This window comes from Zonotrichia leucophrys, chromosome 15, assembly GCF_028769735.1.
Source record: "Zonotrichia leucophrys gambelii isolate GWCS_2022_RI chromosome 15, RI_Zleu_2.0, whole genome shotgun sequence".
Lineage (NCBI taxonomy): Eukaryota > Metazoa > Chordata > Aves > Passeriformes > Passerellidae > Zonotrichia > Zonotrichia leucophrys.
Genome location: NC_088185.1, coordinates 7332786 through 7357062, shown reverse-complemented (window position 1 = coordinate 7357062; position 24277 = coordinate 7332786). Strand labels below are relative to the sequence as shown.

The 24277-nt window shown below is 42.1% G+C and overlaps 2 protein-coding genes across 11 annotated transcripts in view; one reads left to right on the top strand and one right to left on the bottom strand.

Moving 5' to 3' along the window:
• The window catches only part of TXNRD2 (thioredoxin reductase 2), a 44737-nt gene extending 43705 nt beyond the window's left edge, over positions 1 to 1032 (bottom strand). For all 4 annotated transcript variants that reach the window (XR_010442195.1, XR_010442194.1, XR_010442196.1 and 1 more), the window contains exon 1: positions 945 to 1032. Coding sequence is in view for 1 of the 4 variants with exons in the window: in XM_064727205.1 (XP_064583275.1) it covers positions 945 to 1017 (73 nt within the window). In the remaining 3 variants the exon portion in view is untranslated. The remainder of the gene's footprint in view (positions 1 to 944) is intronic.
• COMT (catechol-O-methyltransferase) lies at positions 200 to 22689 on the top strand. Of its 7 annotated transcripts, none has more exons than XM_064727214.1 (6): positions 4558 to 4615; positions 7827 to 7879; positions 15452 to 15734; positions 17476 to 17669; positions 18867 to 18998; positions 21427 to 22689. In XM_064727214.1, exons 3-6 carry the CDS (start codon positions 15452 to 15454, stop codon positions 21604 to 21606), a joined length of 789 nt encoding a protein of 262 aa, XP_064583284.1. In that variant the 5' UTR covers positions 4558 to 4615; positions 7827 to 7879; the 3' UTR covers positions 21607 to 22689. The 7 variants fall into 7 exon arrangements, with proteins under 7 accessions (XP_064583285.1, XP_064583287.1, XP_064583284.1 ...); XM_064727213.1 differs by lacking the exon at positions 4558 to 4615 and adding an exon at positions 6313 to 6470; XM_064727215.1 differs by lacking the exons at positions 4558 to 4615; positions 7827 to 7879 and adding an exon at positions 200 to 408.
• The last annotated feature ends 1588 nt before the right edge of the window (positions 22690 to 24277 follow it).

The window sequence follows — 24277 nt, the reverse complement described above, 5'->3', positions numbered from 1 at the left end:
TTGATTATTGCGGATTTGGGTTTTCCTCACTTCAGTCTAGCGCTGTGGTTTGTTCATTAAGTAATCTACTCTAGTTTTCTGAATGAAATACAGAAAACAAAGCACTTCAAACAAAGTGGGAAAATAGATTAAATTTTCAGACAACGTCCCAAGAGGGTCATAATTAACGCAACTGGGATCGAGTACTGGTCTCTGTCTGGGAATTGCAGCAGCGAGTTCTACGCAGATATTTTTCCGCGGGGTCGCCTTATCGGACTCAAAGCTTTACATGCCGTGTGTGCCCTGCCGGGCGTGGGACGCGGTCAGAGGGAAGCGGCCCCTGCTGCCACCCCGGCCCCGGCACAGACCGGCTCGGAGCAAAGCAGCCCCGGCTCCCGGCGCGCTGTGAGGCGGCGGGAGCAGCCGCAGGTGAGCGATGACTCCTTCTAGGGAGGGCACAGGGCCGCTGCTGCTTTCGGAGCCGTCACGGGCAGGGCGGGCACCGAGCCCACGCAGCATCCGAGCCCGGGCGGGGGTATTGCCCTGGGATTGCCGAGCGGGCGGGGAGGGCCGCTACCCTTTGGCGCTGATCCCGCGGGAAAGGTTTGGCTGCCTCTGGGGCAGCTCCAGCCCCACTGCGGAGCCCCCACCCCGCTGCACCGTCCTCTGAACCCGGGAGTCCCTCAGCGCCCAGGGCCGAGCTCCGCGGGAGCACCGGGCGCTGCGGTGGCTGCCAGAGCCCTCATGGATGGAGGCGGCCGCCGCCCGCCCCGCCTCGGAGTAGAGCGGAGAGGCGGCCCGGTCGCCACAGCAGCCGCTCGAGTCTGTGATCTACGGGTGGTGCGAAAGGCTTGGGGGACATTTCCCGGGCGCTCTCGGAGTCGGAAGGCGCGGGCAGCCGCTTCCCGCGGGGAGCGGCGGATTCACGGCGGCTGCCGGGCCCGAGCCCCGCGGGTACCGCGTACCTGAGAGCGCTCGGAGCGTACGGCACAGCCCCGACACTGCCGGGGGACGCGCCCGCCGCCACAGCGCCGCCATGCTGTACGGCACAGGGCCCCGCGCCCGCCAGGACCCCGCGGGCTGCCCGCGCGGCGCCTGAGCGGAGGGCGGCGGAGCCCCGTGGGGAGCGCGCGGGAGCCGCCTGTGGGGAGCGCTCGGCCCGGAGCCCTCCCGGCGCTGGGGGAGGCGGACACCGGCTCTGGTGAATCACACACACCGGCACGGGATCGTTAGGGTCGGAAGGGACCTCTGGAGACCACCCAGTCCAAACCCCCGTACAAATCACGGCCACCTGGAGCAGGTGGAATGGTGGTTTGGAATGTTTCCAGAGAGGAAAACAGCGCGACCTCGCTGGGCAAGCTGTTCGAGTGCTCTGCCACCACCAACATGAAGTTGTTCCTCATGTTGAGGTAAAACCTCGTGTGTTTTTGTTTATGGCCATTGCTTCTCATCCTGTCATATCATTAATGAGTTTCCCTTTCAGTCTTCTCTTCAGACTGAACAGGTCCAGCTCCCCCAGTCTCTCCTTATGAGAGATGCTCCAGCCGCCTTATCACCTTCATGGCCTCTGCTGGACCCTCTTCAATAGCCCCTTGTCTTTTTGTACTGAAGAGCCCAGAACTGGACGCAGCATTGCAGTTCTGGGCTCCTCAATTCAAATCAACTAAAATTTGTGTTAAAGTTAGACATTTGGAAGGAAAAAAAAAGATCCCACAGTTTTCTTGACTGGCTTCACCCCAGATCCTGCTGTAGAAAGGGCTCGGGAAAGGCCTTTTGGGAAAGAAAAGAATCATGAAGACAGCCCAAAACCTTCACTGGTGTCCAAGACCTGTCCTTTCTCCTCTGAACCAGCCATTCCTCTGTAGCAGACACAGTGATAGGAGCTGCCACAGCCCCTCCTCAGGTGAAGGTCACTGGCTGACTGAAACCTCTGAGGAGGTTCAACAATGCACCTTCTATGAGGTGTTAGAGGCTACACTCGGTGTTGCTCCATGTTCTGTGACTATGATACATTCAGGATTGTGAGCAGGACTCGGGTCTGGACAAAGGGGTTCCTCTGCTGGAATGCTGGAGTGGGGCCCAAGCAGTGTGGGTCACTGACCCTGATCTGCTCCAGCAGCTTGCACACGTGGCTGGGCTGTGCTGGGACAGATTTCTGCTCGGGACACCCTCTCAGAGTGCCTCCAGTGCCTCAGCCTGCAGCAGCATCCCTATCCCTGTGCCACATGCCTGCTATTGATTAAACCAGGACCATGCTGCTGACCTATCCCAAATGGGAGCACTGAGAGTTAATAATGCCTGTGATGTGTTCTGACAGCCTGAGGTAAAGGGCCTCAAAGCTGGCATTGATCAAAACAAATCAAGGGAATGAGTTTTCCTCGTTCAGAGGTGCTGGCTTGGCCTTCACTGAAGCTCAGTACTCGCCCTGCCTGCTGCTGTAAGTAGTGGGTCATATGTGTCAAGTGCTACTACAGCCAAAAGCAGAGTTGGGGACGAGAGAATCACAGGCTTTTTCTACAGAAAAATAAAGGGTTTAGGCAGTCGTGGTTCAGACTTTGGAGCAGGGGCCTCGCTCACAAGGGGGCAGCATCCAACCATTTTGTTTCAGAAAACATCGATCCTCTGGTCCACAGCTGGGGAGAAATGGCAGGAAATTAAAATACTCAAAGAAAGTTTTATGGAATTCACTTCACCTCCAGTGTAGTCTCATTATTTTTGTTCACCCCGTTAATGTTTGAAAATACATTAAAAAAAACAGGAATTATTATCACTTTAGTAAGTGGATTGATGATTTTTTCCCAGCATCATTGCTATTAAACCTCCTGCCCAAAATACAAGAAAACCAAAGGCAAACCCCCTGTTATCATAGAAACACTGTTACCCACTGCAACAGGAGTAGAAAGAAATGACTAGAGCATACTGAGAGGCCTTTGAATTAAAGAAACCTCGAGCATATTCAGATATAATTTTTTATGCTTTTCAAGGTGCATGCATGCCAAGTTGTTTCAGCTTTTCATGTTAGCCACTTCTGAGTTGGATCAGGCAGTGCTGAGCATATGCTCTTCACACAGATTTAGTTCAGACATGTAGGATCAAGGGCAGAATTAACTCTCCCCAGACACAAAACAAGTTTCTGTGAGATGTCCCTGCAGCATTATGGTGTTCTGCTAATAAGGAAAGGCCTTAAATGTGGCAAAGCAAAGTGAAACTAAATTGAACCAAATGAAAGGAAGGTGGTGTCGGTTTCTTCTGCTGTGTCTCAAGGGAAAGGATGAGAGGAAATGACCTTAAAACACTAAAGGAGGTTCAGATTGGAAAGTACAGCTGGTGCTGTGCCACGGTGTGACCATGTGATGCTGGGGTGTGCCCAGCCCCGGGGCTGCATCCCACAGCTCAGGGTAAAGCACAGTGCAGCTCCACAGGCTTTCCCATCAGGACCAGCTTCAGAAGAAAGTCCAGAGTCTGTGCTGTGCCACTGCACTTGTTCTTGCTCATTCTCACAGGCTTGATTGATCCTGGAGAGTGATAGAGACAAAGAGCAGCAGGGAGGAGTGGGTTGTGCTGATGGTGACAGAATCAGTGAGAGCAGCAGCCCCTGGTGTTTCCTTCTGTCAGCACTCAGTAGGTGTGTCTGTGCTGCACTTCAAAACTTTGCCAGGGACAGGAGAGAGATAATGGTTATCAAATGTGGTTTCTACTGTACCTGTGGCTCAGCTCATATGGCTTTCTACTCTTAATTTAATTACTTTCTGGTTAGCATTATGTTGATTAGATAATTAGTGATACACATTATATATATATATTTATATCTTAATTTCTTTTAAGAAAGCAAGTAGTAAGTCCTTTAGCAGCAAATACATTCTATTTATCTATGAGATAAACCTTGTGTTTCTGCAGTGAAAGCATGTACTTCCAAAACTGAGATGAAAAAAACTTCTTCCAAGATAGTTATCAGACTTAGCATCATATTTCCACTGAATTTTGTTAGTTGCAGCTTGTCATATTTGAAGTCATAAATGAACTTATACACGAGTTGTGGTTTGGTTTATTTCCAGATGGAGATGTTTATTCAATATACTTTAAAGAGTGTGGTATTGACAGGGTAAAGGAGAGACCCTGTATCGGAAATGTACACAAATCCATTCAACAAGAAAGGTGCTTTGTAGGTCATGAATTGATTTTGTTAGCAGGCAAACTTTCTCTTTTTGAATTTATTGTAAAGACAGCTTGCAATTCTGTATGTTGTTTCCTTTGTAGGAAATACATTTTATTACATTTACCAATGGCTTACTTAAATCCTCCCTCATGAAGATGACCAGGACCAAATACTTTTCCTACCAAACCTTTTAAAAATTTTGACTTTCCAAGCACATCTTCCTGTCTTTCCTGTTTTTCTGGCATAGTTTCCTTCATGTCTTACATTCCCAGATCAGCAGCCAGGGAGGGTGGGGACAAGGAGAGAGGTGTCAGGTAGATCCTGTCTTTGGAAGTCATCACTTTGTGTCCTTTTCAGTGGGTGGGCTGGGAAATCGATTCTCTCAGAGGCTGCATTTTGTGGTGTGACCTAATGAATAATTTACAGAGTGGCAGTGAACTCTGCTGGGTCACTGGTTGAACTAAGCTGTCTCCACATCAGGTAGGACCTTTTGGTTTCTTACCATCTCTCTCTTCTAAAGATTATTCAAGAATTATTTTCAGAAATTTGTCTCAGAGTAGGACTAGTTCAGAATTTAATCAATGCCTTTTTATTTCTTCCTTCCTTCCTTCCTTAACATACATCTTCTGTTCCTAGTTTGTCCTTAACAAGTAATTGATTGCAAGTAAGGGAAATAAACAGCAGAAACAGATGAAGCTTCAAGTAGCACAAGTTCTTGGCTTCATTCAAATGCTTCAGCACATATTGCCAAAAAACATGAGGGTAGAAAAGAGAGAAATGTGGTAGCCTTAACTGCTTCAGAGTTTTTGTGATGAGTTATAAAGTCCTTGAAAGCTGAAAGGTTTTTTCAGTCTTCCTGATAACCTTTTTAAGAGGCACTGTAAACACAAAATAGTTGAACTGCTTGTATTATCTGTTCAAATTTAGAGTATGACTTTGCTGGCCACCTTTCTTCTCTTTTAGCTGTTTCCTGTTTCAGATATCGCCAGGCAGTTTCCTGATTCAGACATGAGTGGTGCTTCCTTTCTTCAAAATTCCTCTTTTTCATGTTTCTCAGCAAGACAGACTAATTTGACTGTGGAAAACAGCAAATTCCCATAAAAGAAAATCCCTCCTGCTATTCTGAAAATGCAAGCTCAAAAGAATTTTCTTCCACTCAATGTTTCACATGATCTGTGGGGTTTATGATAATGTGCTAGCTCTCCTGTCTCCCTTTGTTTCGGCTTTTAAAAACCAGTCTTTGTCCAGGGTTATTAGAAGCAGGGAATGCCTTTTGTTGTTATGCCAGGCCTGGATTTAGGGGGGAAAGCTCTGGCTCCGTGCTGTGCACAGCAATGGGGATGGCCCTGCCACGCTGCTCCACGGGACTGCAGGGGAGCTCTGGCCATGAGCAAGCCTGCTCAAGTTTGTGCAGCCAGATCAGAGCTCGGCTGGGTGAGTCAGCCTGAACCAGCCAGTTCTCCTCAGCTGCTGCCATTCATGTGATGTTGCTCCTGGGCTAATGCACCCTGGCTCTACACCTTCCCATGGATGTGCCCTGGGAATCCAGGACCTGATAGATATTCTGAAGTCTTTTAAGATCTTGGTCCTAAATAAAAATAGTACTACACCAACACATTTGTAGCTCTGCATTAATATCAGGGCAGATAATAATAATATGTATTAATATCAGGGCAGATTTTTACTGTCTAAATAAGGATAAGTCATATAGATAGTATATGAATTTATGCACTGTGGAGTTTGCAGCATTGTTAGTACATTAGTAAAAAAACTTGCAAAAATATCCATGCTTATAAAGACCATGAGTTGGGCTAACAGGTAAATTAAAGAGAGTCATGAACCAATATCTGTCAGGCTACCAAAGAAACTTCTCCTGGGGAAGAAAATACCCCATAACATATTACAAGATTTCAACTTTCTATTAACTTGGAAGCATGGATGGATATACACATGGATGTATGGATATACACAGTTTGGGTGTCTTAACCAACTTAACCTCTAGTGTTGTCTAACTTGCAGTTATTGCCATTCACTATTTATGTAATGAAATATGTAGACAACAGCAAGGGTTACTTGCAGGCTTAGCTTTTATCACACAAGTAAACAGCTGTGGGCAGGCAGAAGCAAGTTTGCTCCTCCCATGCTTCGAGCCTGAAGAATATAATTCAGCTCCAAGTTAGAAGACTTTTAGAAGTGTTGTCATGGGATATTGCTCAATCTGGAAAGTCTTGGCACTAAATTATGCTGCTAAGCAGAAGCTGGGCTGACACCACCCACAACTGGCTGTAGTTAACTGCAAGGACTTCTCCAAAGAGCAGCTGTGTACTTACACAAGGTAAAGCTGTATACTTACTCAGTGCTTAGAGTAAGTTTTGCTGTTTTAACTCTTTTCTCCACAGCCCAGCAGTAAAAAAAATTCTCTGCTAATTTGAATTGTGGGAGGTATCAGGGATCACGCAGACACAACCAGCTTTTGACCAGACAGGAAATTACTGTCAGTGAAGCTGGACTGCAGTATTGCTTACTTCATTCTTTGTTGTGCCTGATGTCTAGATTATAAGAAAATATTTGCAGAGCTAAAGCTCTGATATACATGGAAGGGATAGTTCAAAGTTATTCTGTATCAACACTGGGGACTGTGCTGTATTGCAGGGCTTTAGTAGGGTTTTGTTTAGAGCTACTAGAAACATTTCAATCTTCACCCACCTATTTTTGCCACAATTCTTTTTCCAATTAATCTGCTTAAAATTATTTGGTTTTTTCTTGTCATGCTCTCAGGTGGTTCCTAATTCTTTCAAGGACCTCCCCTATCACTTGACAAAGCCTGAAGTTCTCAGAACTTCATCTCCTGTTTCTGCACACTTGGTACAAAAACATTCTTTAAGTCTTTAAAAAGTTTCTAGGCTTGAGCTTCAAACACTTGCTGACTAGGTCTGAGTTTTGCTGTGAGAATATAGGAGAGAACTATTACCATATTGTGGTTGGGATTTTTGGTTTTCTTCTGATTTTCTTCGATGGTACAATTTAATTGCAGCTGGATTATATTGTTCCCACCTCAAAGGAAACAGTATAGACAGACAAGCTGAAAACAAGCTTTCCTAGAATAAGCCTCTTCCTTTACCTTAGAGCTGTTTGTAGCAGAGTATTTTTCCAGCTAGAAGCCACAGAAATTCCAGTGTGCTATTTATAATGTATTGATTGCAGCTCCTCCTGTAGCTGCTATTAAGCCATTTGCTATCCATACCTCGCCTGCCTCCAGCAGCACTCTATATTTAACCCACATGCCTAGGTCTTGTTCCTACCAATTCTGCTCTGGCTTTAGCATGCCACGTCTGAGCTGAAAAAAGAACTAAATCCCTTGGGCCAAATTCATTCCTGAAGTTGCTTGATTGAACACATTGCATTTATAGTGAGCACAGATTTGGCTCACACCTGACTTTGTCAGCATTCACTGTGCTGTAACTAAGTAACAAGAGCACGGTCGTTAGGGGACAGATGAATAGCTTTCTCTACGGTTATTAGAGCACCGAGCACCTTTAAGGAGTGCAGAATCTGTGAAAGGAGGAGTTGGGGAAAAGGACACCGCTCCTTTTAGAGTCTGTGTAACAGAACTGATAAGCTATTCCTGTGATGTGATCGAATGTGACTGAATACTGCAGGCTCTTGGACTCTTATTCTGTAAAATCCACAGGAGAGCAGCACAGGAAAAGATCGGAGGGAACAGCTTCTGCTACACTAAGAAAGGTACATATTTATATTTTCTTATTTGTCAGGCTTGACATGATGTGTTATCTTGGATAATGTCACTATTTTAAACAGTGGTGCTTTTGAAAGAAGTGGTGTTTTCCACATTCTGACTGGCACTCATTGTCAGGAAGCCAGTCCGTGGGCAGCAACAGCTTTCACAGAGAAAGAGTAGGACATATTTGTGTGTAATGCATTTGTACTGAATTGTAAATCCTGACAGCTGAAAGAAGTGAGATGAGATAACCCTGCCTAAATTGAAAATTTAATTTATGGCTATAAGTGTGCTGGAATTCGGTATTCATTTATATTGAAGAAAAAGCTGAATGCAAGTCAAGCTTCACATTCAAGTTCAGTCACATTTGGCTGAATAGCTGCTTTTAGAAGTGTTTTGCTGCAGATGTACTTTATGGAGGTTTTCATTCTCAAGAGGGAGTTCTGCTACTCCAAAAATATCTCTGAAGAAGAGACAAAAAGCGACTACTTTTGCTCACCAGCCCTGTTGGTGCTTATAGAGTATCCTTCTGATGCCCATAATGGATATTTTTTACTTTCTGTCCTTTACAAACTAACTCATATTTACCAATACTGTCAAGCACATCATACTGATGAACTCTGTAAACAACCTTAAACAACCTTTACTTTGTCTCAGCACTTCTGCTTACTCAGTCATGGGCTTCTCCAACAAAGCCCTCAGGTTCAGAACAACATGCATCTGCACAGCTTTGCAGTATTGAAATACAAAAGAAAAACTTCCTGATTTACAGCTTTAGTTTGCATTAATAGAAAAGAACTTGATCACATTAACACTGCAAGCAACTTATTTGCCATCCAAGTTTAGCAATATTTCCCAGCAGTCTGGTACCCAATTTACATCTGCCAGTCTCATACTGTTGCTTTCAGCATTCCTTCAGGAGCACTGGAATTAAAAGTGACTGGGAATTTTTTGAAAAAACATAATTTTGGCAGCAGTCCTTGAAAACAGACCTTAATGTGCGAGGCCATTCTAAAGCTCTCTCAGAAAGCAATTTCTAGACAGAGACCCTCTGTGCCCACTCCAGGCATTTTCTGGGGGGAGCTTTCACTCAGGATTTGAAACCAATCCCTACCCTGCTCTATCTCAGGCTCCCTCTTCCCACACAGTGTTTGATTGCCTGCTATGCTGTGGAGAATCCCACCTTGCCTGGCGTGTTAGAGTTGTTAATTTTCATAGAAATAAGTCATCATTTCAGCAGAGATATCCTTCCTAATCCTTCAGATCCCTCAGCAGGTGTCCTCACTACCAAGTTTCAGTCGTGCTCTCCCCCCAGCCTGAAGAGCAGCCTGTGGGCAGCAGAAAGCTGTGCTGGGAGAGAGACAGATTTACAGTAGATTAGCTGGTAGCCTTGGAAGCAGGGCAGGAGTGTGCAGTGGGGATTTGGGGCACTAAGGATTCAGCCCTGTGATATCAGGAAGAGACTGTGAAATAGGTCTGTCCTGAGAGCAGTCAGTTTGGTCTTTCCTCTTTCAGCCCTTTCTCCCTACATCCATTTGGGGCCAAGCCATTCAATAGCAGCTTGACTTTATTCCCTGGGGAACATGAAAATCTCAGCTTAGAAAACTCTTCACAGACCAGCTCCTAGTGTGCTGTCAGGGCAGAGCACTTCCTGCTTTTGTCAGTCCACTGCCTCCCAGGTAGGATTTGCACAGTTCTGCTGAGCCTCCCTAACCCCTAAACACTGGTACAAATAATACAAACACATCTGGAGTGCTCCAGCAGGAATAGGGACTATCAGAAACAAACACTTCCTAGGGGTACCTGAAAGGGTCTTATTCCTGAAAAGCTGTCCTTGCTAAAGGCCTGGTAAATGCATTTCTTGTCCTTGAAGAATTCTCTCACCCCAGAGTCTGGCTTTAATCCTGCAGTGTGTTCACTAGATCAGTCTGGATTAGAATGCTACAAATTCCTGTGGACCTGCATGTTGGGTGGAGAGGAGGCCTCTCTGTGTGGCCAGTTCATTCTGAACTCTGCACTTCTTTATGGGGCACACAACCATTGTACAAACCTTCTGCTTTGGGTAATAGCACTGAACACCATCCAGAGAATGGCTACTGGGAAGGGAGTTTTTAGTGGGTAGCAATTATCCTAATTGAAATCTGTGTGGGGAGAATGGATTTGAACACCCTTATGAAGCTTATTTGATGGGGCTCCCAAGTAGGCAATAGGCACTTTTCTGTTCTCTTCCTTTCATTCAGTAAGAAGAAATTTGTATTTGTTTCCTTTCAACATGAGAAGAGGGAAGGAGAGGGAAGACCAAAGGCTATGGGGGCAGAAAACAATCATCAGAACTTTGCATTTGTAGAAGACAGAGAAGTTTGCAGTGAAGCTAAATTATAGTAATTTGAAAAAAACTGAGAGGAAAATCTAGATTTCAGGCAAGAAATAGTGAAAAATTATATAAAGTCTGTTCAGATTGTTTTCATGATGTCAGTGGAAAATCTGAATGTCAAACTCCCAGACTGAGTTTCCATTGAAATACAAGCTATTCACATTTGGCAATATGATGATTATTTTTCACAGAACAGTTGCACTCACTTGAAAATACATAAACAGTAACAAAAGAATAGAAGGTAAAAAGATTTTTTTTGACCTTTAAATGTACTAAATTACGAAGCTGTTGAATTGTGTTGCCTACAGCAACAGGATACAATATGTTTGGCAGAAGTTAGCTTAGACTTTCTGACCAAAATACTCTGCCTTTCTTTCTCTGGGAAAACATCAAGAAAAACAAAATGCCACAAAAGAGAGATTGCCTCATTCAAGACAGCACAGGACTAAGAGTCAGAAACTCCAGTCCCAGCACAGCACAGATATCCTCTGGCCTAGTGCAGAGCATTGTTAGAATATGTGTAGAAATGTGCTGACTCTTCTGCATTGTTTTCACAGTGCTTCACAAACAGCTAATATATCCTTCCTAGTGTGCAAATCCTCTGCTTACTTCAGTGCATCAGTGTCTAAAGGCATCATTTCAGCAGAGGCTGAAAAAGGTTGAATGATATAAACTTATCAAGTTCTCCCCATTCACCAGGTTATGTGAGTTAATAAAGTCAAAATTAGATTCAAAACCCTTTAGCACCAGAATGCTGAAGTACTGGCTGGATGTGTGGAGACTGGTAATGAACTCTTAAACAACCAACCAGCACTTGGCACTTAGATTAAATGCATGAAAAATTACAGCAAGACTGCCTGTACCATCTTTCCTCAAAGGCCTGAATTGTCAGCTGGCTGGAAGCCTTTGGGAAAGCATTTGAAGCACTGCTTGTCTCCACATTTTCCCAGTTGTTCATAAACTCAAGAATAATAATGCCACATAGGCATTTGCTGTGCAGACAAAACTACTTTGCCTTTCCTCAGGTGTTACCCATACATTCATAGCAGGGACTTCTCTGCAAAAGATTTATTCAGCTTTACAATTGAAAGTTTACACACGTAGCAGTCACTTTAACTCTTGTGGCAACACAGAGCAAGATAAGACAGCTCATCCAAGGCCAGATTAGAAAAACGTTGCCAAAATGAGACTCACAGCTAAGTGCCCTGGCTCAGGGTCACAAAGTTTGCTCATTCCAGCCCTGGAGAATAACAGGCTAATGTATGTGCTGTCTTTGTACAAAAGGGGTGGGGCTTTTTGTGATAATGTTTAGGACTTAATTTTCAGTACAAAGCAAAGCAATATCAGTTTATCCAAGCTGAAACTGTAATGTGAAGCTCTGTTATTAGGTTTAGAAGGATTCACCTTGATTAGAAAAATGTTCTATCCAGCAGTTTTCCACCTCACAGGTATTTCAATATTTGTCATCTCTTATTTTTGCATCTGTAGGAAATGACATCTTGTTAATTACTCATAATGTAGTGAAATGTAAGCTTCAGAATAGTTTAATAGTCAAATTTGATACTTCTTTAATCCACTGAGTTAATCTCACTATGGTATATGCTTTTGTTAAAACTTAGGCCATTTAAAGGTGCTTACTTTCACATGCTTTTTCCTTCTCAATAAACATCAGTTTTTAGCAAAGGGATGTTGGTTTGGAATCAGAGAAGTTGCAATCAGTAGTTTGCATCACCTTCCTCCAATGGTGCTATGGAAACTTTTGTACAGTTTTTATGAAACACTGAAAAAGATCAATCTGGTTACTTGGACTTACCTTAAAAATTGATGTTACCAGTTATTCTAATCCTTATTTTTTCATGTCAGGGAATTCGAGGAGCAATTATTTTTTAGCAGAGGTTGGAAAAATGTACCAAAAAGATTGATAAATAGCATTACTGAAATCCTTATTGTAACCTTGGGTGAAATGGCTGGAATCAGCTGCATGAGAATAAAGAACAGGATGTATTGGTTTGGGCTCCATCACATGGGCATTTTTATGATTTTAGAAAAACTGAAGATCTTATGATAGTAAGGGGATACTGAATCCCCTAATTTAACATCTATTGGCATAATAGCAGATCCCTAAGTCTGAGCCAGTTTTCATGGTTTCTTTTAAAGCCATTGGAATGACTTAGGTGTTTCATCTCCACAGGCAGGTAAGTTGGGGCAGCAGATTCCCACATTTTCTGTCTGCTTCTCTCTTTGAAAATGTCTTTTTAAATCTCTGTAAACTGAAGCAGAGGTACTCCCATTCAAATGCTGATTGTTTGATTGTGGTGTACGTCAGGGGAAAACTGCTGAGCTGCATTATCAAGTTATGATTTGGTCTTATGAAACTGCCAAAATGAGTAAGATTAGATGCATAAGAAAATAACTCAGTGCTTTAGAAAGACTCATCAGTAGTTTGACAGGTTTGGGCATGAAATTTTAATATGTTTTCTTTTAAACTCTGTCTTCTCAAAACCAGATGTACTGATACGTGTTATTCATTCCTTCCCATAATGTTATCCCTCCAGTCTTCTGTTTATTCCCTTGCTGAATTTTTCATTTGCCTGCTACTTTCCACTTCAAATTTTAGCTTTCAAAGAGAAGGCTCCCTTTATTATGGTGTTTCTGAAGCACAGAAGAGGTTGCAGTGCTAACCTGTGTATTTGGAACCTCAGTATAAGCATTAAATAATGAGAGTGGCTGCCTTGTAATAAGTGGTTATGGGAAACTTGACTGTATGCAACTTTTATTGCATACTTAATGAATCTCATGAATCCACATTAAAACTAAAATTACTGTTGCATTTTCTAAAGCTGTCATAACACGGCTGTCTCCTAGGTAGTGCTAGTTTTAAATTGGTTGAATTACACACTTAATTTTCATATCAAATATTTTCCAGCTAAGAATATGAAAGCAATTACCTATTTTGGTACAGATCTTTTTTCCCTCTGGGTACATGACCATCACCATGCCTCTTGCTCTTGGCAGAATGCCTTTACAGTCTACTGCTGTCACTAAATTTATTTTCACACCTAAGAAGACAGAAATGAAGAGGAACAAACTTTGAAAAATACTGTGTGAAAATAAAACCAAAAGTGTCCTTTTCTCTCTTTTTAGAAGGTACCTGCTCTGGAAAGTGGTTTTCAGGATAATTGCCTCCTGAAGGAGTTCTGCTAAGAACAACCCATACTTCCAGTTTATGAAGGTGCTGGTGTGTTATACAGAAATATTATTAATAAAAAACCCAGTAGCTGAAAAACATTCCTTGATACTTTAAAAATAAGTGAATTCATCTAGGAATAGAAAAATCAGCAGGTACTCTGTAGGTTGTTTCTACCTGTGACCAACCTCTGGGGAGGCAGGTGGGCTCTGCTCTTAAGTGTGGTAGCATTCACGTGGGATTCAAGTGCAAAGAGCTGAGGCACTGGAAAAAAGTGGATCCCTCTGAGTTCTTGATTCAGTCAGTCTGAAAAAGAAGTCTCAGCATTCCTGCAGGACAGGGAGCAGGGCTGAGTTAGCCTACAGAGGCTGTCTCTCCCGCTTCAGAGAAATCTCATTAAATGGTCTCATATCAATGCTAAGCAATAAAGGAGGAAAGCTGTTCCCCCAAAAATAGCCTACCTAGTTCATCCTGCTGCTCCCATGCACTCCTGCTGTCTGACAGAGCTTTGAAGGGCAGCCCCAAACGTGCTGGCAGGATCTCACAGTGCTGAAGCAACAGCCTGTGGCAAGGTCTGCCCAGAGAATGCCAGAGTGTCCATTGTAACCAGAGAATTCTGTCTGGCAGTGCCTGCAGGAATTCTGAATGCCAGCACTCCTCAGTGCCAGGGACCTGACTGGAGCTGGACTGCCACCAAGTGAGTCACAGGTCTGCAGGGTCACAGCTTCACGTGTCCAGAGGCACGGAAGTCAGAGATCTGCTGGCCTTAGGAAGTGTTTTCTGGGCTCCATCCATTCATTGGAGTTCAGAATAATTATCTCTCACCTGTGTCAGTAATCCAAATCCATCAACAACAACCATACAATCAACTAAGCCATGAAAGTCAAGTAAAGGCCAGTCAAGTGAAGCTAGAGAGATACTTAATGTTAAACTAATGATCTTTCCACAGCCCTATCCAAGTTTTTAGTGGACCCATAATGTCAAAAATTTTCATGTTGAAAAACTAAAAAGAACTGAAGTCCCATCTGAAAGGTGCAGGACAATTGGGCCTGCTCAGTAGAACTACTTCTGCACAGAGGGAAAGAAGAAAAATTGACGTCCAGGCCTTCATAATCCTGTTGAAGTTATGAAGCAGGCTCATATTACCTAGGAAAAAAATACTCAGAAGGTCCAAGAAACAAGATATTAATGTGCTAATGATGCTGGCAGGCTCTGAAAGGAAACATCTCAGGTCAGACTTTGCAAGAAAAGCATTAAGGGTAACTGTTAACATTGGTGACTGCTTAAAAGCAAAAGAAATCGACTTTTAACAGCTCCAAACAAATCATCTGCAACTAAGATAAGAGAATGACGGAACAAAATCAGCTGTACTGTATCTTGAGCATATCTCCATGGAAACTCAGTCATCTTCTGAAGTCAAAATATGTTCTGCATGATGATTCAAAATTTAAGTAGTGGGATAGATTTTCCCCATGTGTATAAGCCAAATCCCACTACAGAATGGAGGTCAGACCGTCCTTAAAAATAGGATTTTTCTGGGACAATATTTGGGGAAACAATAAAGAGAAGCAAGAACAAATAGGAAGACATTTGTAGGAATGTTATCTCCTAGAATGAGATAATCCCTTTGTCATTGGTCTTGGGTAATTTAGGCAAAATTTTTGAGGATGTTGTAGCTCCTGTTGGAGCTAGAACAGATTTGCTGCTGGAAGCTCCTTGTGCAGTGCATGCTTGGAGCCAGGACTGAGCAGCTGTGTGGGGGAAGGGACCAGAGCATTAAATAAAGCTACTTGTTGACTGCCTGTAAAATTGGCTTCTAAAGGAAGTGCTACAGAGCACCATCCATTACCAAGGGTCAGAGAGCCTTTTACAGCTACTTTAGACACAATCATAATTAAACTCTGTGTGTTCCTCTTCAGTACGGTTGGTTGTGGGTTATTTAGCTCAATATTTACAAAAAGGACAGTCCTCTCCTGTGCCACCTTAACCCTAGGTTGTTTTTCTCTTTTCTTCCAGATGCTGGAGATCTCTTCAGTCCCTTTGTTCAGTGTCTTCATCCTGCTTTTCATTTTGCTGCTCATTGTGTTGCTCATCAGGAAAAATGCCACTGCTGCCCTTATCTGGAATGAAATAATCCGGGAGAAAGTCACCAATTTCATCATGAACCAGAGCAAAGAACAGAGGATTTTAAATTTTGTGCTGCAGAATGCAGTGCGAGGAGACCCCCACAGTGTGCTGGACACTATAGATAAATACTGCTCCCAGAAGGAGTGGGCCATGAACGTGGGTGATGAGAAAGGTAATGGCAGCAGGGGTCAGCATCTGAAAAGATCCCTCAAGACTAGCACAGTACAGGACATCTGATTGTATTCACATGGCAAAAAGCCCAACCCACACAGCCTTGTGGTCAGCAGAGTAGTTCTGTGATCAGTTGTGCCTGCTCATGCAGATGTTTTTGAGGACAGGTCTCCAGTGACTCATCCAGAAAGTCACAGCCCCAGATGTGGGTTTCTGTGTTGTGCACATTGCAAGTGTGTAAGCAGAGTGGCAACTTAGGAGAAAAATCTAGGGTTGCATTATACATCACTTTTTATATAGGGTGCCTTTAAGGCATAATTCATTATGTTAAATACTTTCAGATCCTTAACAGCAAGATAGCAAATTGAAAAAAACCCCAAAATTGTTTTTAACTATATGAATTTTGTATATGCAAGCATAAATTGGAAGTTTCTGTTGAAGGGAGAAGTCCTATCCATGTCATACAATATCAGACATTGTTGCTATTTAGCAAGTAAATAATCTTGTTCTTGTCTCCTAAAGAAAAATATGAGAACAAAACCTTTTTTTCATAGCTGCAGGAAAACAGCAATCTTTTCAAAAAACCATAGTGGCAAAATGTTAATATGTTCCCTTATGAATTAGAAACAAAAGCACCTCTTGCTGGGAAATTTCTGGGGAAATTTGCTTAGTCTGGGATTAACATAGCTAATGAAAAACAACTGTAAGCATTGTGATAAAAATGCTCTTCTGACATGTGTACAGTTTTTAAAGTAGCTCCTCAGCATACCTGGCTGGGGTGCTTAGGGGAGCAGAACTGGGGGTCATGGCTGAGTAGGAATACTTAAAACTCTAAATTTTGAACATTTGTGATCAAATTCTTAATAATTTCACTCTAATTTTGCTCTGATGGCCTTTCCTCGGATAAAAGCCATCAAAGCTAAAGTCTCTGAGACTTCAAGAGTGACTACATGGCCCCAAGATGCCTCATCATCATATTAATAAATAGCACCCAGAAAAATATCCCTTAATGACCATGGCTTAGCATAAAATCCCTTCCACTACTTTTTGAGTTTAGTTATCTGGTTTCTAGTCATATAAATAAGAGGAAATTTCTCACAAATAAATCCTTTCCTTCTAAAGGACTGAATATAGTCACCGTCACTTCTTTTTGGGAGCATTTTATGTTGTTAACAATTGACTAATATTTTCCATCCCACAAATTCATGCAGTGAAACCAAATATTTCGCAGCTTTGTAAGTAGACTTTTCTTTTCCTTTAAAGATGAGTATTTGGAATAAGAAATTTTATATCAGACAACAGCATGTAACATTAGCAACAAACATGAGCACTCAAAATTCAGGAGTTATATATTTCACAAATATGGTTTCTGTAGTAAATTCTTGGAAAAAAATACTGCATTTCCCCCTTCTAACACTATAAATTAGTTGATTCAGGGAATTACAGAAGTTATATTCAGGGAATATAAATTAATTCAGGGAATTCCTTATTCAGAAATGTTGTGAAACTAAGATTTCTTTAAGTTGAAAGTTTGCACTTGGAAACTTAAAATGTCCATGATTAGCTTGATCACAGGCCAGTTTGCAAAGGACACAGTATATAATTTGACATCAGCTCTTAATATTTTAATGTCTTGAGCAACTGAGTACATGGTTTTTTAAAGTTTCTTGTCACTAACTTGTTCTTCTGTATATGAACTAGTTTGGTTTTGTCAAAATGTAATCTTTTCCCATTTTGATCAGGTAAAATTCTGGACAAGACAGTGCAAGAGGCCAATCCATCAGTTGCCCTGGAGCTGGGAACGTACTGTGGCTACTCTGCCGTGAGGATTTCTCGGCTACTGAAGGCAGGAGCTCGTCTGCTCACTGTGGAGTTCAACCCAGAATTTGCTGCTATAGCTAAACAGATGATTGAGTTTGCTGGAGTACAAGATAAGGTAAATACCATTTGTCTGTAACCACTACAGCAAAACTGCTGAGATTTTGGTTTTGGTCTGTTTTTTTTTTTTCTTTTACACATGGACCTTATAAATTTAACCAGCTCCATGCTTAGTTACAGTGCTTGACCTCTCCCAGCAGGACTTCACTACATTGCTTTCCAAAAGCCAGAATACTGGGTTTCTCAATATAAACTAAAAGGATCAAATTGGTGTCAAGACTAACTACAAAAAACTGAACCACAGTCCAAGTTGTTACAAAAGGTCACAGGAATCAGTTGTATTTTGTGCAATGGACTTCAAATGAGAAGCATTTAGCCAAATCTAGCTGGTCACAGTACCCATATCTAAGTTTTGTGCAGTCAGGGGTGTCTTGACTCTGTATAGCTGGTTGAGATGCAGGTGTTTCCAGTCTATATCCCCCCAGGTTGGGAGATTCATGCCTGTCTATTCAGCAGACATCTCACTTCAGTGGAGCTGGAAACTGGAGGAAATAAACCACACCAAGGGACCTTCTAATGTGTTTCTTAACTTCTTGAAGAGAACCTGAAGTACCAGTACATCTAAAACTGCATTTCCCCATCTGATTTAATCTCCTGATCAGCTATGAGTCATAAAACAGACATTTCCTTACCACTGTCTTCCTTCTCTCAGGCTTGCCTCACAAAAATCCACGTGCAGCAGCTGCTTCCAGTTTAACAGTAGTAACTCCAATAAACCTGTGAGGAAGATTAACAGCCTCTGTCCTGTCTCTTCCCTCTCCTGGCTGTATAAATTTTACATATTGCAGTCTCCATCTTTTTTCTAACCTAACCTGTGCTCTTCATCTTTTGCTTCCCTTGGACTACAAGACTCAACTGAGATGTAACTAAAAAAAAATAAAATCACTGTTTTCAACAGATTTCCATGTTTCCAGTAAAGACACACATTATACAACAAAAACACAGGGTCACCTCTTCTGTTGTTAATTTAAAAATCAACAAAATCCAAACCAACCAAATTCATATTTTGAAACCTAACCAAGTTGATTTGTCAAAAATAAAAAGATATATTTGACCTAACCCTGCCAAATAATTCAACTGACACAATATTGAGCTATAAACATGATTCCTGATGTCTGGCTACAATTTAAAATGAGCTGGGAGCATGTGATTTCTCTTAATGGTTCACAATTCATCACATGGATTTGTATTTCAGGTAAAACTCCTAGAAGGCCCTTCAGAGGAAATTATCCCCCAGCTGAAAAAAAAATATGAAGTGGATACTCTGGATTTTGTCTTCCTGGACCACTGGAAAGAGAGATACACCCCAGACACCATCCTGCTTCAGGTCAGTTTGCACTATTCCAGTCTTAAAAGTAAAGCAGCAAATATCTTCATGTCTGTGAGGCCTCTATTCTTTATGAGGGACCTCATCTGAAGTCAAAGGAAGACTGGCAGCCAAAATAGCAGCCTTACAAGGAAAGAGGATTTGAAGGACAGGACCCTAAAGTTTTGTTAAGGGCAACTGCCAACACTGCATAGCTCAGGACTCAGTGAATACTGCTGAACCCTTGTTTCCAGAACATACAGGTGTGCAGTAGAAATCCTACCTGGAGGAGGGCACAGCCTGAACTTTGCACTCCCAGGAGTGTGTGCATGGTCACCAAGCAGAGCACCTGACCCAAAGCCCATCCTGATCCTGGGAACAGGTGAGACCTGGGACCTGCATATCCCAGCTCCACCTCTCTGATTTCCTCAGTACCCCTTTTTTTGCCTGGGTCTATTGATGAAATGGAGCCTCTTGATGAAATGCTATTTTGGTAGCATGGAGTATGACTTGTCTTGGAGTCCTTAGACTCCACCTAATTAATTGGCTGCAAAGCAATAGTTAAAAGAATGCAGACTGCTCCAGCCAGGCTCTTCCTAGGGAAATGCTGTCCAACTCTATGTCCAGCCCCAAATGTGTAAAAATTATGTTTATTTCTTCCCAAGCTGCCTTGACCATTGCTGTGGGTATTACAAAATAAGTTGGCTGTAACAGCAGCAGGCAGTGGCAAAGGACATCTGGATAGGAAGGTATTTTCAGGTGTTAACTGAGATTGACAACATCTGTACCTATGAACACAGCACATACAGATGATCTCCTAGCTGACAGAATTTTCTACAACTGCCTACTTTTATGGAAGTGCCATTTTCCAATTATTTTCTTCACAAATAAATCCACTTTTTTGAGCCTGCCTCTTAGATTGAGAACCTGCCAAATACTTCCTGACCCCTGCCTGAGGATTACAACTATTTTCTGACCCAGCCTCCCTGTTTTTTTTAGTTTTAAGCCCTGTTCCCCAGAAAGCTGTTTGAAAAGGAAATTTGTTTGGGGTTATGAACAGCTAGTATTGAATTTACACAGCAGTAGCTGAAGAAAATGTTCCCTCTGTACAGTTATTTTGTACTCAGAGAATGCTTTCTTTTAAACTGCCTGTGTAAGGATGACTGAGCTCTTTCCACAGCGCATCCTTATCAGAACTTGGCCTCACAACACAGCCAAAGCAAACAGACGGTTTAGGTCCATGGTAGTGGTCAGTCTGATGCAACTGTGATACAAAGTTGCAAAAAAACTCCCGTGAAATTTAGAGGAGAAAGACAAAGAAAAGATCTTCAGATTTTTTCAGGTGTCATATGCTTTCTAAAATGTATTCTCAGCAGGTATTGCAGTATGAATAGTGAATATGAATTTATTCAGATGAAATATGTATATATTGGAAATGGTCCAGACAAAAAAAGCCAGACATGAAGAGCATCTGAAATTCTGATGACCAGTGGAAAATCCAGTATGTTGTCTCTTCTAAGCTTCTGTAAGCTGTGCAATAGAAACAGACTGGAGGGTATTTGACGTCTCTAAAATCACTTCTACTGTGCTGACTGGTGTTCAGTCCCCAGAGGCAAGAGCAATAAGCTCAACGGCTTCTGCAGGACACTGATCAACAGAGCTGCTCTCACAGACTGGGAGTGACCAAAACCACCCCATGTTTTGGCTCCAGCTGCTGCCTGTAACCACAGGATAACAACAAGCTGATTTAACTGCAGACTTTGTTTTCAAACAGCTGGTAAGCCCAGATAAGCACTTCTTCTAGACAAAAAATACCAGTAAAAATTAGGTTTGTAGATTCACTGAGGATAAACATTGCACTTGAAGTGACTACTGCAAGTTAGTTATGTGCTGTGGAAATTCATCAGAGGGATCTCCGTTGTGCAAAAACCTCGCTTCATGCCCAGATCCCAAACAAAATGGCAGGAAGTTGTTCAAGATGAAAGGAAAACAAGCACAGAAAATCTTTCATTCTTTTAGCAGTTCTGGAATCTGAGTCTGGCCAAAGCAGTACATGCTACTCAGGTGACCCAAAGAGCTACTACAGCAGTTTAATGCCATATTTAAAAAGTTTTTAAACATGAGGCATGACCGTCAAAACAAAGCTACCTTACTGATCATGTAGACATAGCTGGAAACAAGCTGAGGAGCAAAGCACACACTTCCACTTGATTTGATATTTCAGAATCAGCATCTAATGTTGTACTAATAAACAGGAAAACTTAGCAAATGACCACAAAGGATCCAAGAGTTACTCAGCTTCTTCCATGTCTCTCTGACCTTCCAGACCTGCACCACGATCAGTTTTTGGATGCAGGCACTCGAGTATACCTGGTTAACATGAAAGTACATTACATTCAAGCCAATGTCTGCTTAACAGCCACTATGAAGCCATTTCTCTTCTTTCTAGGAATGCAACTTGCTGAGGAAGGGCTCAGTTCTTCTGGCTGACAATATAATTTTCCCAGGAGCTCCAGATTTCGTTAACTATGTCCGCAAGAGCCCCCATTTCCAATGCACTAACTACCCATCTCACCTGGAATATATGCAAGTGGAAGATGCCATGGAGAAGGCTGTGTTTTTGGGATAAAGAGAGTCATTAATAATCAACTTTTGTTTCAAATGATGTAAATGCAACTGCACAGGTTAACTTGTCCATGCTTTACAGGTTTTTTCAATTTTTTTTAATTTTGGAGCTTGTAATTAAACAAGCACTAGTGATCTTTTTAGGTGAGGTAGAAACCAGAATATGGAGTAAGTTGGGTCTGTGCCATTGTTCCACATTAACTCAGCAAACCCAAGGTGATGCACATTGCCTTGACCAACACATCATCAAACAACAGTCTGTCATTTTGAGCTCAACTTGAGCAACCACAATTTGGGTTTAGGGTGGAGAAATACACTGCAACTTCTGAAGACTTGTGTCTCCAAGCTAAACTCATTAATCATTACCAAGAGTGAAAAAAACCATTCATGTTGCAAGAAAAGACCATTTCATGTGCCCTGTTTTTGCTAAATTACTAGCATGCCTCTTGATGCAGTGAAGGCTCCTATTGTGAGATCAGATACTTCTTTGCACATTTACTGCAAAAGTTAATCATCTCTATGTGAGAGAAAAGAGCACACACTGAAAGAAGGCAGACCCATGCAGTGATGAGAACAACAAAACAGAATTTTGAAAACACAAACAAATAAAATTATTAATCTGCCCATGCAGAGGCAGGGAAAACTGAAGTAGTAAACAGATTAAAATAAATACAGTGACAGGTAACAAAAGACCAGACTCCTTCCAAAAGAACACAAAACTACATAGTATTTGACCTTGATGAAATGCTGGTTTTCCCCTCATTATATTGTACATACATAGTACATGCTTTTAGGGGCAGGGCAAGCTGCTTATTCTGAAATGCTGGATATGTTTAAGATGCTGTATAGAAATAAAGTCCAGAGAGAATGGGTTCTAGCAGGTGGGTCCTGCACGCCCTGGTTACCCTCAGTGCTGTTACACCATGTGAATAGTGTGGGTCGTCACTGAGAAGATTCAAAGCCAAATACAAAGTCTCTAACTCACCTGAACAACGCAGAAATCCAGTGGCATTTCCTAGCATGTCCTGCCGTGATTATATAAGGCAGCAACAGTCACATTTCTAAATAAAAAGTAAAAAACAACAGAGCAAGGTATGACTTTTAATTTTGTCCAATGAATTCTGTACTGCACATGAGGCTTCCAGACATGAAACAGACACAGAAAGATTCAACAGCTAAAAATCAGAGTGAAATAAAGGACAACCATTCTTGTCTTTCCCAGGATGAATTCTTTCAAGCCTGTTATGAGCTTCTTCCTTGTATAGCCCACCTTACCACAGTGGCCCCTCCCCTGGCCTGGGTGCTGCACAAAATCCACCTCCAGGACACTACTAAGGAGCAGAGGATCACCAAAAGAAAACTAGAACGGGCTAAGGTGACACAGTCAGTTTAGAAATGGACCAAGCAAACCATGGTGACCCAACCAAGGTTGTAAAGTGTGCATTTCACAGGGACAGGAGAAGGCAACACTATCAGAGTTTTCCTGACAAGATAACTGTCATATCATGAAAGACACAAGATTTCCTGTACTGGGTGAGATTATGCAGAAGCAGCCTCAGGTGACTCTTTGTACTGTTCTGTGCAGAGCCAACACTGAGTTCTAACACCTCCATCTTGTACTGAAAGTCAGTGATTAGTTCTGTAACATTGCTCAGCAGCATGTCCTCTTGGTATTCAGCTCAACTCCAAGTCATTGGACCAAAGTCCTTCAGGAGGCTGGAAGCAATTTTTGCAAAATTTGCAATGCAAAATAATCTTCAAGTACATTTATTGGCATATACAAGTTTGTAGGGAAAACTGGAAAATCTGGATACATACAGTGGACCAGAAAATTTGTCTGTATATCTAAGGCCTTGACTCCAAAGAATCCTCGCTTGTGTTTAGCCCTAAACACCTTTGAACCCAACTCCTGTCACAGCAGGGCACATCACACAGGCTGATGAGCAAACCAGTCTCAGAAGGATAAGTAAGAGTAAACAGGTAGATTCTTCTGCACTTTACAAGAGAGGATCAGAATAATGGCCAAAATTACCGTTCAAGAGACTGTCAAGAAGATAAGGAAAGGTGGGAACCTGTAGAATGGATATTTCAAAAGATGCAGTAGTGAATAATGTATTTGTAATACATATGGCAAATATAACAGCCATCTTTTAGTATAAAAAGGTATTTTACTTCATTAGAAAGCATCTCCAACATGGCAAACTGTGAAAATAAACACAATATATGTTCTGATAGAACATTTGCAGAATTCCATATGTACAAAAAATTTTTCCACTTCACTACATTTTTGAAATGCTCTTAATTATTGGTGGCAAGGGATGAAAAGAAAAAAGCCAGACTCAGTTTGCATGACTGACAATTAGAAAAAAGGCTTTTGGTCAGTTGAGCAAATATGATCTGGAGTCACTGACACATAAATGTGGAATATCCCAGGGAAAAGAGGCACTTTTCAAAATAAAGTCACACTTTGAATTCTGGGAGAAGGAAAAGGCAGACAGTGGATCTTCTAATTTGAACATATTTTAAAAACCTACTGGGTGTTACTGCAACATCAGCCTATTGCAGTTGGAAGACACAACCTATGCTTGCACAAACTGTGTATGGAATGGTGCATGTGGAGCATGTGTTTAAGGAGTGCCCATGATAGAAAGCTCCCAAGGGGAAGAACTCCCCTA

Excerpts from the sequence above, each read along its gene's own strand:
- COMT (XM_064727215.1), top strand. The coding sequence starts at position 15,452 with ATGCTGGAGATCTCTTCAGTCCCTTTGTTCAGTGTCTTCATCCTGCTT. Across the intron at positions 17,670-18,866 it reads TTGCTGGAGTACAAGATAAG|GTAAAACTCCTAGAAGGCCC; the intron begins GTAAATACCATT and ends TTTGTATTTCAG. Across the intron at positions 18,999-21,426 it reads CAGACACCATCCTGCTTCAG|GAATGCAACTTGCTGAGGAA; the intron begins GTCAGTTTGCAC and ends TCTTCTTTCTAG.